This window comes from Canis aureus, chromosome 10 (assembly GCF_053574225.1).
Source record: "Canis aureus isolate CA01 chromosome 10, VMU_Caureus_v.1.0, whole genome shotgun sequence".
NCBI lineage: Eukaryota > Metazoa > Chordata > Mammalia > Carnivora > Canidae > Canis > Canis aureus.
The window spans coordinates 22,509,081-22,522,754 of record NC_135620.1 but is presented as its reverse complement, the minus strand read 5'-3'; the positions used below and the strand labels follow the sequence as shown (position 1 = coordinate 22,522,754).

General features: G+C 50.1%; 1 protein-coding gene and 1 long non-coding RNA gene across 9 annotated transcripts in view; one reads left to right on the top strand and one right to left on the bottom strand.

Moving 5' to 3' along the window:
• Positions 1–13,674, top strand: part of SEPTIN8 (septin 8) — a 25,897-nt gene extending 12,223 nt beyond the window's left edge. For 2 of the 8 annotated variants that reach the window (XM_077911634.1, XM_077911637.1), the window contains exons 3-10: positions 228–423; positions 963–1,149; positions 1,663–1,824; positions 2,391–2,487; positions 2,708–2,876; positions 3,111–3,243; positions 3,341–3,531; positions 12,317–13,674. In XM_077911634.1, coding sequence (XP_077767760.1) covers positions 228–423; positions 963–1,149; positions 1,663–1,824; positions 2,391–2,487; positions 2,708–2,876; positions 3,111–3,243; positions 3,341–3,531; positions 12,317–12,482 — 1,301 coding nt within the window. In that variant the 3' untranslated portion in view covers positions 12,483–13,674. Of the gene's footprint in view, positions 1–227; positions 424–962; positions 1,150–1,662; positions 1,825–2,390; positions 2,488–2,707; positions 2,877–3,110; positions 3,244–3,340; positions 3,532–5,807; positions 5,972–5,991; positions 6,676–12,316 lie in introns of those variants that run through there. The other 6 variants (XM_077911631.1, XM_077911630.1, XM_077911633.1 and 3 more) reach the window with 6 other exon arrangements.
• On the bottom strand, positions 10,408–12,687 carry LOC144322083 (uncharacterized). Its single transcript, XR_013387657.1, has 2 exons — positions 12,302–12,687; positions 10,408–11,647 (listed from the first exon to the last, which is right to left on the bottom strand). It is a non-coding gene; the product is annotated as an uncharacterized LOC144322083 (long non-coding RNA).

Sequence of the window (13,674 nt, the reverse complement as noted above, 5' to 3'; positions counted from 1 at the left end):
AAGTCAGCCCTCTGGCCCTTGTTTCCACACATTATGTTTGAGACCACAGAGAAGGGATGGTTCCTGGGATTGGGAACACTGAGTGATGCAGTTAGAGGCCTGCCCCTCCCTCTTGTGTGGAGGCTGAGGATGCCTGAGTCCCACCCACCCATCCTAGCCAGCAGCCAGGGGCAACCCTGGTTCCAGCAGTCTTTGACATCCTGTGTCATCCACTCCTTGCTTCCCAGGGGAGACTGGCATTGGCAAGTCCACACTGATGAACACACTCTTCAACACAACCTTTGAGACAGAAGAAGCCAGTCATCATGAGGAGTGTGTGCGCCTACGGCCCCAGACCTATGACCTCCAAGAGAGCAATGTGCACCTCAAGCTGACCATTGTGGACGCTGTGGGCTTCGGGGATCAGATCAATAAGGATGAGAGGCAAGAGGCGGGGGATCCCTGGGTGGCTCAGCGGTTTAGTTCCTGCCTTTGGTCCAGGGCACGATCCTGGAGACCTGGGATCGAGTCCTGCATCGGGCTCCCTGCGCGGAGCCTGCTTCTCCCTCTGCCTGTGTCTCTGCCTCTCTCTCTCTCTCTCTCTCTCTCTCTCTCTCTCTCTCTGTGTCTCTCATGAATAAATAAATAAAATCTTAAAAAAAAAAAAAAAAAGAGGCAAGGGGCGGGGAGGGTGGCCCTGCCCTTCCTCTTTCCCTTCCTCCATGGCAGCCTTGGTTCTAACACTCAGTCCCAGCTCTCTTCATTCCAAGCTGCCCCCACACAAATCACACCCCATGGGGGCCAGAGGCAGGCCTCCTGGGGAATAGCTGAGGTCTTGAGGACCCCTTGGGAGGTTAGGATACAGGACTGGCCACCTGTACCCACACAGGGACATCCCAGGCAGAAGCCACTTATCTGCACAGAGGGAAGGCTGGTGGATAGCACCACAGTGCCTGCCTCCTGGGTGATGGAGCTGTCTCTAGTTACAGGCCTATCGTCGACTACATCGATGCGCAGTTTGAAAACTACCTACAGGAGGAGCTGAAGATCCGCCGCTCACTCTTTGACTACCATGACACAAGGATCCACGTCTGCCTCTACTTTATCACACCCACAGGGCACTCTCTCAAGTCCCTGGATCTGGTGACCATGAAGAAACTAGACAGCAAGGCATGTACCTCCTGCACCAGACTTGTTCCATGGGCTTCCTCCACTGAGTTGGGGGCTGTGGTGCAACTGCCCATTGTGGTCCTTAGGGGCCTGCAGATAGGCCCTGGGTTGGTCCTCTATCTTCTCTTGCTTTAGTCCCTACTATGCCAGTGGGCTCCCATCACTCTGGGCTCTTCCTCTAGAGCTCTGTCTCCTGGGTCTGGTCCTGACCCCCTGCCTTTTAGCTACATTGATTCTTATTCTCAGGTTAAAACTGGGTTTGCCCAAAGGACTCATTATGGGGCTGAATGGTGGTTTGGGGGAACCAGGACTATAAGAAGCACCACAGATGATTGTTACCACCCATTAGAAAGGTCCCAGTGGCTGGGTTCAGGCTGGGACTACCCATGGGAGCAGCTCCATCTCTCTGGCCTCCTGCCCTTCTGCCCGGGGATGTGGCCTAGGTGGGGCTGTTCACAGTCAGGGGGACTCAGGAGGACCTAACCTGCTGCTCCTCTCCCCTGATCCTGGCAGGTGAACATTATTCCCATCATTGCCAAGGCTGACACCATCTCCAAGAGTGAGCTCCACAAGTTCAAGATCAAGATCATGGGCGAGCTGGTCAGCAATGGGGTTCAGATCTACCAGTTTCCCACTGATGATGAGGCTGTTGCTGAGATTAACGCAGTCATGAATGTGAGCATTGGGCACTAGCCTCAGGGCCAGAGGGCTCGGTGCCAGCACAGATCTGTGACACACAGCCCCAGAGACTCTGGTTTTCCAGGATTCCAGCCTTAGCTTCTCCAGGAAAGAAGGGTGGGCATCTGGGAGCCAGCTGGCCCCATGTCCTATGGCCAGGAGATGGGAAGAATTGGGTATTGGGCTGGTGCTGGGCCTTCCCTGAGTTTAAGTTTCACAAGATAAGGATTCTGGGCAGGAGCTGAAACCTGTAGGAGTGAGCAGGCAAGGTGCCAGGGCTTGGGAACTTGGAAGAAAGCCAGGCTTGCAGGTCCTATGAGGGACCCTCTAATGGTCCCTGTGGAGCCCGAAGGCTGAAAGAACCCCTTAAATATGAGGAAGAGGGGGGCGTGGGTTCAGCCTCCCCCCTGTTTGGAGGCTGTAGGGTGCTTCTTCAAAAGCCAGGAAGTGAGCATCTGGCCAGGCCTCGTTCAGGTCTGGCAGCCCCTCCCCCGGGCCCAGGCCAGGGTCTGTTCATGAGCATGTGTCAGCTGGTACTCAGCAATACTTGGGCTCCTTTCTAGGCACACTTGCCCTTCGCTGTGGTGGGCAGCACTGAGGAGGTGAAGGTGGGGAACAAGCTGGTCCGAGCACGGCAGTACCCTTGGGGAGTGGTGCAGGGTAAGTGTGCTGGGAGAGCCCATCCCCAGGTGAGGGCCCACATTTAGTGTCCTGGCCCCCCTGCTGCCCATGGTCTCTGTCCCGTGTCCTTCCTGTGGCCATCCATTGCCTGTCCTGCCTCTGGAGTGCACCTGTAGCACTGTGACTGCTGTCCTGTGTCCTTTCCCCCTGGGGCCCATCTGTGTGCCTGCCTGATGCCCCATGTGCCCCATGCTTTCAGTGGAGAACGAGAATCACTGCGACTTTGTGAAGCTGCGGGAGATGCTGATCCGGGTGAACATGGAGGACCTCCGAGAGCAGACCCACAGTCGGCACTACGAGCTCTACCGGCGCTGCAAGCTGGAGCAGATGGGCTTCCAGGACAGCGACGGTGACAGCCAGCCCTTCAGGTGACGGCCTGTGCAGGGAGTGAGCCTGTCTCCACAGCCGTGGCCGGACTGGCCAGACTGGCCAGACTGGCATCTGTGCCTGGGGGTTTTGTGAACCAGTGAGAGAGGCTGTGGGGACCACAGCAGCGCCGTCATCTCCCGCCCCCCCCCCCGGAACCCCCCCTTTCCTTGGCTCTGCCCCACCCCCTCCCACCACAACCCTACCCTTGGCCTATTCTCTCTGGGTCCTCACAGCCTGCAGGAGACCTACGAGGCCAAGCGCAAGGAGTTCCTGAGTGAGCTGCAGAGGAAGGAGGAGGAGATGAGGCAGATGTTTGTCAACAAAGTGAAGGAGACAGAACTGGAGCTGAAGGAGAAAGAGAGGGAGGTGTGTGCGAGCTCCGGGTTGTGGAGAGGCCGTGTGAGGGAGTGGGGGGCCTGGCTGGGCACCCACGACATCTGCGCTCCTCCCCCTGTGCTCCCAGCTCCATGAGAAGTTTGAGCACCTTAAGCGGATCCACCAGGAGGAGAAGCGCAAGGTGGAGGAGAAGCGGCGGGAGCTGGAGGAGGAGACCAACGCCTTCAACCGCAGGAAGGCCGCTGTGGAGGCCCTGCAGTCCCAGGCTTTGCATGCCACCTCCCAGCAGCCTCTGAGGAAGGACAAGGACAAGAAGAAGTAGGTGGTGGGCCCCCTGTCCACACTGGCTCTTGTTCCCTCTGGGCACTCACTCTGTCCTCCTCTTGGCTCCTTTACTTGGGCTTGGTTCTCGTCCATGCTCACCTGTTCACCATTGTGCTCTCATTCTCACCTGCTTTCCCACCTCCTTTTTGCCCATCTTTCTCTTCCTTTTACTGGTGGGTGTGATATCTCAGGATCCCAGGTATTCGTGCACTCTCCATCTTGCACAAGTGATCCCTTGCTCCTTGGTACTTCCCCCCCACCTCTCCTCTCTCTCTCTCTACTCTCTTCTCTGTTCTTGTTCTTTCTCTCCTTCTCTCCCCACCCTCTTCTGCAGCCCCTTCAGAGCTGGGGTAGTGAAGCCTGGGCCAAATAGGCAGGGTGTGGCCCCTGAAAGGGTGTAGAGGTCCCAGGGAAGGTCTTTCAGGCTGGGAGAGGGGCAGGGCCTGGGAATGTCAGCATTTCCAGATTCCAGAAGCTCCTGTGGTTTCTGCTTGCACAGCTGTGGCGCCTGCCCCTCAGGCTCGGAGACGGTGGATGTGGGACCCATGTTGGCTGGTGGATGGTGACTGAGGGCAGGGGACACGTGAGCCCAGGCAACGCTGACCCCTTGGGCAGTATGCTCACCGCCTGGTGGAAGGAAGGACAGCAGCTCCCCATAGGGGCTCTGGGGGTCCTGCTCCATAGAGGGGCTGCCCTTCAAGTTAAGAGTTGGAAGAGAGAGGACTCGGGAGGGCAAGGAGGCTTTTTCCAGCCTCCAGGAGTGCAGTTAACTTCTTGGCCAGGTGGGGGCAACTCTGGGTCATGTCTCCCTGCTTTTTTTCATAACCTCTTTCCACACTCTCCTGGCTTCTAGGGATCTCCCTCCTTCACCTCACTTCATTCAGTGCCCCATACCACCTCACACTGTGGGACCTTGTCTGTCCCTGCTTCTCTCTTCTCCTGGCCTCTATTAGGTACCTCTATTAGGTACTTCTTTCTCTTGTCAGCTGAGGAACTAAGCAGGTGATTCCATTGTTGCCCTCATCTTTGGGCTCTTTGGATTCCCAATCCTTCTTGGAACATTTGGGAATATGTGTATCCAGCCCTTCTTTCCTTGCCTTGTGGTTAATGCCATGAAGCACATAGGAAGCTGTTGGGTCTGGGATGCTGCTCGTGGCATTGGCACGCTCCCCACCCCCAGTATTGCATTCCCCAACATGCACACACCCATGCACCCACACCTACTCGTACACTGTGTTACTGTCACTCTAGCCCCATTGTATCCACAGACTCAGGCACACATCTCCCAACACACTCCACCCCCAAGATACACAAGCACGGAGGCAGAGAGACATCTAAGGAAAAGAAACTTCATGAGCTGCTCCCTGGGGGTGGCCAGGGGTACAAAGCCAGGTGTTTAGGAATTGAATGCTAGTTCTTATGCCTGAGGCCTCCCTCTGCTTTGGGACAGACCCTCCTCCGTTCTCTAATCTCCCTTATCCTGCTTACTGGTGCCCCACCCCATCTGCTGGCTCTGCTGGCAGAGATGATCCCCTGCCTGTGCCCACATTCCTCCTCAGCCCTATGAATTTGCTCTCTGCTTTGCATTTGTTTCCAGCCCGGGCCCCATCTCCAGCTTTGGGCTTGGTGAGCCCGGGGACTCCATGAATTGGAATCCATTTGGGTTTTAAGCTAGTGGCTCAGAAATCTGGTTTCTCCTGGAAAGGGGTGGTTATGTGGGTATGTGTCTCAGGTGTTGGCTCCTAAAGAGACTTTGCCCTGCTCCCCACCTACTTGGCCCAGGCCACCTTGTTTCAGAAAAGGCAGAGTCTCCTAGGAAATAAGTTATGGAAAAACCACTCAGAAACTGAAGGCAAGGACCTGTGGCTGGGTAGGGGCCAGGAGGTGGAGCGCAGGTTGACTGCAAGGAGCACTGGCACGGCCCCCAGTGTCAGGTCTCCCTGCTTTTCCATGTGGCCTGGGTCTGGGAGACAGGTCTCTTCTGCTTGCTGGACATGCCAGAAAGCTTCAGTCAGTTTGGCCTTGGGGAGAGACCCTGTTCTCCCATGCTGGCCTTGCAGAGGCCAGGAGTGGGCTAGGTCAGGTGGCTAGGAGTACTCCTTCCTCCAGCCCTCGTCAGGGGAATGGGCTAAGTGAGGAATGCATTGGAGGCAGTGGTGGTGGTGGTGGTGGGGGGGTTGTTTTTCATGACCATTTAGTTGCATTGCTTTGATTGGTTATACTTGGTCTTCAAATTTTAATCCATTTTTGCAAAATTACTTCCCAATCAGATCTTGACTCTCAGCCTGGGATGCCACAAACTGAAGCGAATTCTCTGCTTTGCTCGTCACAAATGCCAAACTGACTGCCCTTTCCCAGCGTCCAACTTGTCTTTTGTTTCTGTTTGATTTGGTCGTCTGCGTACCTTTTAATGTGTCTGTTTTTTGTTTTGTTTGTTTTATTTTTATTTTTCAGTTAACGCACGCACAGACTTACAAAGAGCGGACTTTAGACTTTCATGTGTTAAGTTCCTTGAGTTACACCTTGTGACCCTTCTTCTCCCATAACATGGTGTGAGGACGGACTGGGAGCCGGTACAGACTCCAGTGTTTACAGCCTTGCTTGATCCCCTGCCCCGACCCCAGGCTGCCCCGGGCCTGGAGGGCTACCCCTCTCTATGCAAACACATCAAAGCCATGAATGCTGGAATCCAAAACTGACAAAGTTTATTTTTTTCAGAGCCAGTGGCTGGTCTTCCATTTACAGTGTCACTATTCCTTGACGGAGCAGTTATGTGCCACTCTAGCGAAGGCCCCAGCCGGCGATGCTTGACCTAATTGTTCAGCGTCAAGATGGCAACTCACGCGGTGCCCTAGGTGTGGTCGCGTGGTCTGGTATACATGCTGCAAAATTCACCCGATTCCCCTTCATTTTAATTTTTCTAACCTAGAGCTTAATTTCAATAATAACTTTTAAGAAACTTCTAAATTTTTATTTTGGCACAAGCATAAAGACAGATAATATCCTCTCCCATTATTTTCATAAGTAACCCAGTTTCCCTGATTTTTAAAAACTAAAAGTATCTCTAAACCTTTCTTATGTATAAAGCATCCCTATAATATTTAGGGAGAGGTGGGCAATAAACATCCTGTAATGACAGTGTTTGGAATTTCTTTACGGATGAAAGTGGATCATGAACAAGACCACGTCCAGTGTTTTTAATGTGAATGTAAATGGAACAGCAGCCCAAAACCATTGTCTGTGTGTTTCAGAGGTGCTACTTGTAAACAGAGACCAACTCCAGGTGTGTGTTAAGTGTTTGACTCCAACTAAGACCCAACCAATCCTGCATATTCCAAATGCAGAGTACTCAGTTGGGGAAAGGTTTTTATCTCAAGGTCCTTGTTTTCTGTTTTCCTGGCTGAGTCACAAGGAAAAGAGATGAATGTGGACAATTTCAGAAAACACTACCAGCAAAGGAGCTGTCCCCTCTCCACTGCATTCTTCAGGGGATCATTTTAAGAAAGCACTAGCAGCATTGATTCTTCTGTGTTCCTGTTGGTTTGCGAGCCAGTGGGAGTGTCAGGGCTGAGAATATGGTGTGATAAAATAGATGAAAAATGAGTAGCTCAAAAAAAGGATTTCATTTAATGTTGATGGAGCACTGTGCTGGGCACAGGCTACCCAGAATAATGCGCAGCCCTTCCCTCAAGGAATTCACAGTCTAGAGCACTCCTTAGACAGAAGCCTTGGGAAGCTGCGCTAACTTATTGTTGGATTGGTCGTTTGTTTTTCCTTGTCTTCCATCCTCCTTCTCATTAATGTTTTCCCTCTTTCTGCCTTGGCCTGCTGTAGTGATTTCCAGGACCAAGTCCTGGCTTCATCCTGGCTTCTGAGACAGGGCTCCTTTGAGAATGGGGACAAGGGGTGAGCTGTGTGTGTCCAGAGAGGCATGTCAGGAAAAAGACAGCCTTTGCCTCCTCACCAGGAGCAGAGGTTTTATGGATGCCCAGAGTGAAACTATTCCAAGTGTCCTGCTAAGACCAGAGGTGGATCAAGATTTTGAGGGGCTTCCCTGTGGGCATTCAAAGGCAAATCAGTGTATACCTAAGGCACATGTGGGCTAAGAATGGCTTGGCTTTAGGGGGATTCTATGTGTTCAGTTGGATTGAAGTGCAGAGCCGTTAAGGTAGCCTCCATTAGCTAACATACTTCTGAAGATGAAGCTCAGTGACCCAGTGGATTAATTGGTCATATAATAAATGGAGACTCCTGGCTTACAGGCCAGTCTGGGGACTCTGGAGTGGAAAGACCCTGCCACTCATCCACCACGGCCTGTGGGCTGTTCTGCAGGCTTACTGGAATGCCAGAATTGTGGCTGGTTACCTGCCTGCGGGTGCAGGGCTTCCCAGCATCTCTGGGGAGACCTGTCACTGTTAAATTTTCTGGGGTCTGAGCTGCCTCCACAGGTCCCATCGGCTTTAGTGAGCCTCACTGCACTTCTCTCCCTGCACTGCCTTTGTTTAAAAGTTTATCGTCTTTAGCTGAGACCAAATTAATCCTTGGTGAACAAGGTGAGCTTAAAACATGCCATTATTTAATAAGCGCTCCATCCCATGATGGGATATGATTTGCCGCTCCTTTTCAGAATCCTCTTTTGGCATTATTAGAGCTGTCATTGGGGTTACATTGGCATTTACTATCATGTCTTTCATAAGCCAAGTTGGTCTTGGGTAGAATCATATAATTTATTGTCCGAACTGAGACTTTACAGAATGAAAAGAGGTTCTGTTAATAATTATGTCAGATCAACAGGTGTAAGCTGGAATTGTCTCAGGCAAACTGGGATGTATGGTCACCCTGGTTATGGGTAACCCGAGTCTAGGTGGTTTGTAATTGTGCAGACTGCATATATGTTTCTGTGTGTCTATGTGCGGGTGCTTGTTAAGTGTGGCTCATATTACTGGATAAGAGGCCCGAGGGAAGTGTGGCTTGCTCGTCTGTTATGTTAACAAGCTTTTCTAAAACTGCTTCACTTGTTAATTCATTTATTCCTTCATACATTGACTGTTTTTGTTCCTTTCCATTCACTTTGTACTCTTTTTTTTTTCCCATTAAATTTTGCATTTATTTTGAGTTTTTGTGGTGTCTTTTTTGGGCAATAGCTTTTCTGATTTAACACATTTCCTAGCCTATTAATCTGCTACAATTATGGTAAAATACAGCTTGTCTTTTCTGTGAACTTTGTGGGGTTGATCAGCTTCTACAGGAGTTATGTTTTAATTGTGACTCCTGCTCTAGGCAACTGAGAAAGGCTCTGGAATGGGTGTGGAATAGAGGAAAAAGTTAGGAAAGGGAAGAGGAGACACAGCCCCTGGTCCATGAATTTTTGGTGGGTGGCTGGGTGCCAGACATGGAGAAGGCAAACACTGCCTTTTAAGAGTTTACATTGTGGTAGACTTGACACAGGACAACTAACATTTGGGTTCTTACAGTTTGTCAGGCATTGCTCTAAGTTGCATTATGCACATTAATTCCTCTAATCTTCATCATGATCCTATGATTAGGTACTGTTTTCCCCATTTCATAGGTAAGGCACAGAGAGGTAAAGTAACTACCCAAGGTCACACAGTCTAGTAACGAGGGGAATTGGGATTTGAATATTGGTGCTCTGTACCCTCAATTCCGGAGCTATAGCTCCCCCTTGGCAACCCAATGGGATGATGGAAGAACAGTGAAAACGTAGCCAAAATCCAAGTGTGCAGTTTGACAGTGTGAGTTGGTGGACCTGAGACAGTTCTATAGAGGTGGGATGCCCTGTTGGGTGAACATTTGGCTGAGGAAGGGCAGACTGGTGGTTGAAGGAAGCCAAGACATGCTCGTAGACCCACCTGTTGAACTTTCTCTTTTGGGCACTAGGTTAATCTCTGGGAAGTCCAAAAAGAGGAGAGGGGGACTAAGGGAACTGACAGCCCAGCAGGGAGACATGCAGACATCCCTAATGAAAATACACCTCTGCTCTACCTGCAGGAAGGTAGGCAGCAGGGAAGCAAAGGAAAGAGACTCTCCAGGAAACGGGGGAGAGAAAGGCCTCACTGGTGGAGGGAACAGTACTGTACAACTCCGTTCACCCATGTGGGGAAAGTAGTATTTGGACAAGTGTTAAAAAGGCCCCTCCTGTTCATCTCCCCTGCTCTCAGCCCATCTGCCTGTCTCCACACATTTCTATGTTCTGCAGCCATAGTCCTTCACCAATGTCTGCCCCTCTGTAGATGGGGACAAGAGCAAAACAAGTTGTGTCCATATTTCTCTCACCACATCGATCCCCAATCTCTGATCTGAAGTGGGATAGGAGTTCCTTTAAAAAAAAAAAAAAAAGTAGGATGGAACCTGGAATCCCAAGGCAAGCTTGAACATCATAAAACTTAAACGCCCAAGTGGTACTTTGGCAACGCAGGAGTTTGCTATCCCAAAGAGAAATATGGTTTACTGAAAGATGGAGCAATAGGGCTATACCTTATCCCAATACAGGGCTCACAGGTCTACCTTCTCCTTTCTCTGGTTTTCTCTGATTGAGAGATTAGCTCTGAGGACCCAGTTTACACCCAGAGCTACCTGGTTAAGAGACACTGCAGTTCTCCAGAGTCAGAGACAGCTTGAGCTGAAGTGGGCCCTCAGCGTGAGCCCATACCCCACCCGCTACAGTGCCCACTTCCAGGGCAAGGAAGGAGGCAGAGGGCAGTGATGGCCCCCAGTGGGAATGGCTGTGAGCAGCATGCCACCTCTCCATCTGTGCTGGACTGGAGATAGTTGTTGTTGGGCTCTAGGAGATGATATTCCCAGTATACTAGACTATCAAGTCTAAAGCCGTGGTATCTGATACATTGAAAGTAAGGTTGAAAGGAATTCAGGTTTATTTTTACAGAAGCTCCAACAAGCACATTTGTGTGGAGAAAAGGTAGAGATTTGTACAGACACTAGTATCATTTATCTGGTCTCTGACCATTCTGTACCTACTAGCAGTCCCTGTGGCTTAGCACAGTTCCAAAAAAAAAAAAAAAAAAAAAAAAAAAACCTGCTCACGGTGGAAAGACTTCACAAATCAGTGGCATATATGTAGTTCACTCATTCCTGTCTGCAGCTCTAGCTGGCAGAGGTGGCTGCCTAGCGAAGGGCTCTATGGTGTCACGGTGCCAGAGACAGCTGGCTTCACCCTCACAGCCACGCTGGTAAGCTCCTTCTAGCAGCACCGTGGCTGCAGCAGGCTCAGCCTCAGAATCTGCTCATCTCAATCCAAAACTCTCAGAGCTGTGTTTCCCTACCGGGGGTCAGCTGCTAAGATCATTCATTAGCATGAAATTCCTCTAATTAAGCTAATAGACAACTTTCAGAGTAACATAGGAAAAACCTGTTTTAAGCTTGATCAAATTACTGTACATTAAACAAAGCATACTTGGTGATCCAGTTCTTGTAAGAGAAGACATAAGTCATGACCAGGGCAGGAGAAATGCACCTGGAAAGATGGTCCCATTTCTGCAATGACAGGTAGGGTCACTGGGACTTGAAGGGCTACATGTGTGCTTGGTGTAAGCCTGGGGAGCTGGATACAAGAGCCTGAGCAGCTCTGGCGAGAGGAGTGATGAGAACTGATCTGCCTGCCAGACCCAGCCCGGCCCTTTGGTCCCACCGCTGGCTTGACTCCAGCTCTCTAAGGGGCTCATACCAGCCCTTGCTGGAGAAGGAAAACCAAGCTGCAGTGTGACTGTTTGCCCCTTCACACTGGTCTCAGACCCATGGGAGAAAAGAGAGAAGGGTCTTGATCTGTCAGGCTACCCTTCCCACCAGTGACCCTGACCTACTTTTTCCTCCTTATTACCTCCTAAAAACACAGGAACTTATTCTCAATTGCTTTCCAGTGCCTTTCCCCCTCCTTGTTACAGGAGCCAGAAAGCCTAGAATTCAGAGCAATCCCAGCAAGGATGGGTTGCCATTATGCTCCAAAGGATACTGAGGGTAGGAGCACAGACAGTGGGAGGTGAAACAGAAAGGTCTCTGAGCAGGAGGAGGACTACAAACTTCTCAGATGCTGCTCTACAAGCTCCTTGCAGTGGCTCAACTGCTCAGTACTGACCTGTAATTAAAACAGAGTGGTCATCCTTAAAGCAGGACCATTTTACATTCTAAGTAAGATTTTGAGTGCTAAAATGTTAGCATAGAGCAGTTTCAGGAAGGTCTAACCACTCGACTTAAGAGTATTAACCCACCATTTCAGGGGCCTCCACCTCCAACCTCAGCAAAGCTGTCATTAGTCTAACTATGCATTCCATCTTACCCCGTCCATCCTCAGGGATTCTGACCCTTCCATGCCTGCCTCCTGGTACCCTGGGACCTGATACCACATAGTTATATAAAGGGTGAGGGGTCTGAAATTTAACCTCTCTCATATTAAGCTCAGAGGTGCCTCCTCCTGAGCTGGGCACGTCCCCCTGACCTGACCCCATCCTCTTGACTACAAGGGCTTCCACTGAGATAAAGCTCTTCTTATGGTCAGAGAAACCCACCACTTGGTCCAGTAAAGGAAACATATATTCTGTACTTGTCTAGAGGGCATGCCACATGTGCAAAGCCTAACCCTTAGGAAGACTCTTCCCAGAGTCGCTGTGGCCAGAGCATCTTCTGGAGCCCACAAGGGCTGAGAAGGGCGATGTGTACCATTTGGGGGGCAGAGTGCATCAGCTAAAGGGACAAAGTGGAGAGCCTGGTCTGGAGCAAAGTTGATGTCTACCTGTGCTTTCTTTAGCAGATCAGATATAGGAGTACACCAGTCGGGCATGAGCCTCTCCAGCTCTAAGGTGATGATGACCAAGGCCAGTGTGGAGCCCTTGAACTGCAGCAGCTGGTGGCCCGCCATACAGTGCTGCAGCTGCCTGGTCAGGGACGCGACGTGGAGGGAAGGATTCCTCTGAGGCAGCAGCTCCACCACGTGGGGCCAGCCCAGGACCAGCAGGGCGTGGAACTAGAGACCGTGGTTTTTAATGTTAGAACACAAAACCCCCCTACCTTTCATAGATAAATGACCAAAAATGCAAACAATTTCAATTTCCATCAGGGAACTTCAAATGTTGCCCCACCCTTTTCATTCCCATCCATGCCCCACCCCCCCAAGGGACTTGAGACTTAATACTCATTCTGTGGCCAAGCTGAGCTTCAACCTTGGAGAGAAAAGACAATCTGCTTCAGTGACATGGTCATTAGGAGCTTTAAGTACCGAGATGACAATGTTTCCATTATGAAAAACAGAAGCATACTATTCAAGATTAAGGCAGCAGAAAGTTACTTGTATCTGTTTGATGTGAGAAGAAACTGCAACTTGGCAACAGTGACCAGGTCTCATAATGAAATAGCCCTTAGTGATTTGATCTTCATGCTTCATAACAGACCAAAACCCCGTGACATTTCCACATTGCATAATTTTGCCTTACTAACAGAATCATATCCTTAAGGATGACCATCATTCCCCAACTAAAAACAAAACAAAAAAACTAATACGACATTTTTTAAGTGCCAGATCAATATGGTCTAAAGCTTCAATAAGGATTGTGTGTAGGTGAATAAAGACAGCTAAGTGAATGTGTGTAAAGTGTAGCACAAGCAGACAGCTTTTTATGTACAGTATTCATAGAATGGAAAGCTAAATATTTTTGCAGTGTGTATTTAAAAAGAAAAACTCACCACAATAGTGCCGTCTAAAAATCTTTATAAAGTTAATTTAATGTATTTGAGAAGTGGGAGTCTGGTGGAACTGTGTTGGATTTGCGATACATTTTCACTCTTGCATATGTCGTGAGCCTTGTGGGTCACCTTCCTGTGGTGCATGTGCAAGGCCATGTGCACACCTGTGCTTGGCCGTCCTATGTTGTGAACAGCTGTTCCAAAGGTACCAATGAGTCTAGAGTGGACTCTGCCAACCCCTCGTACTTACTATGGTCAAGAAGTCCAGCGGCGTCCCAATATAGAGGTCCCAGTGCAGTTTGTCCAAAATAGCCAGCTCCATCCTCAGCAGCTCATTCGGGCTATAGCCAGAGCCATAGTGCTTTAAGAAGTCTTTTACGCGTGGAATTAACTGTAAAAAGAAAATAAAGAGGCCAAAGCCCTGTA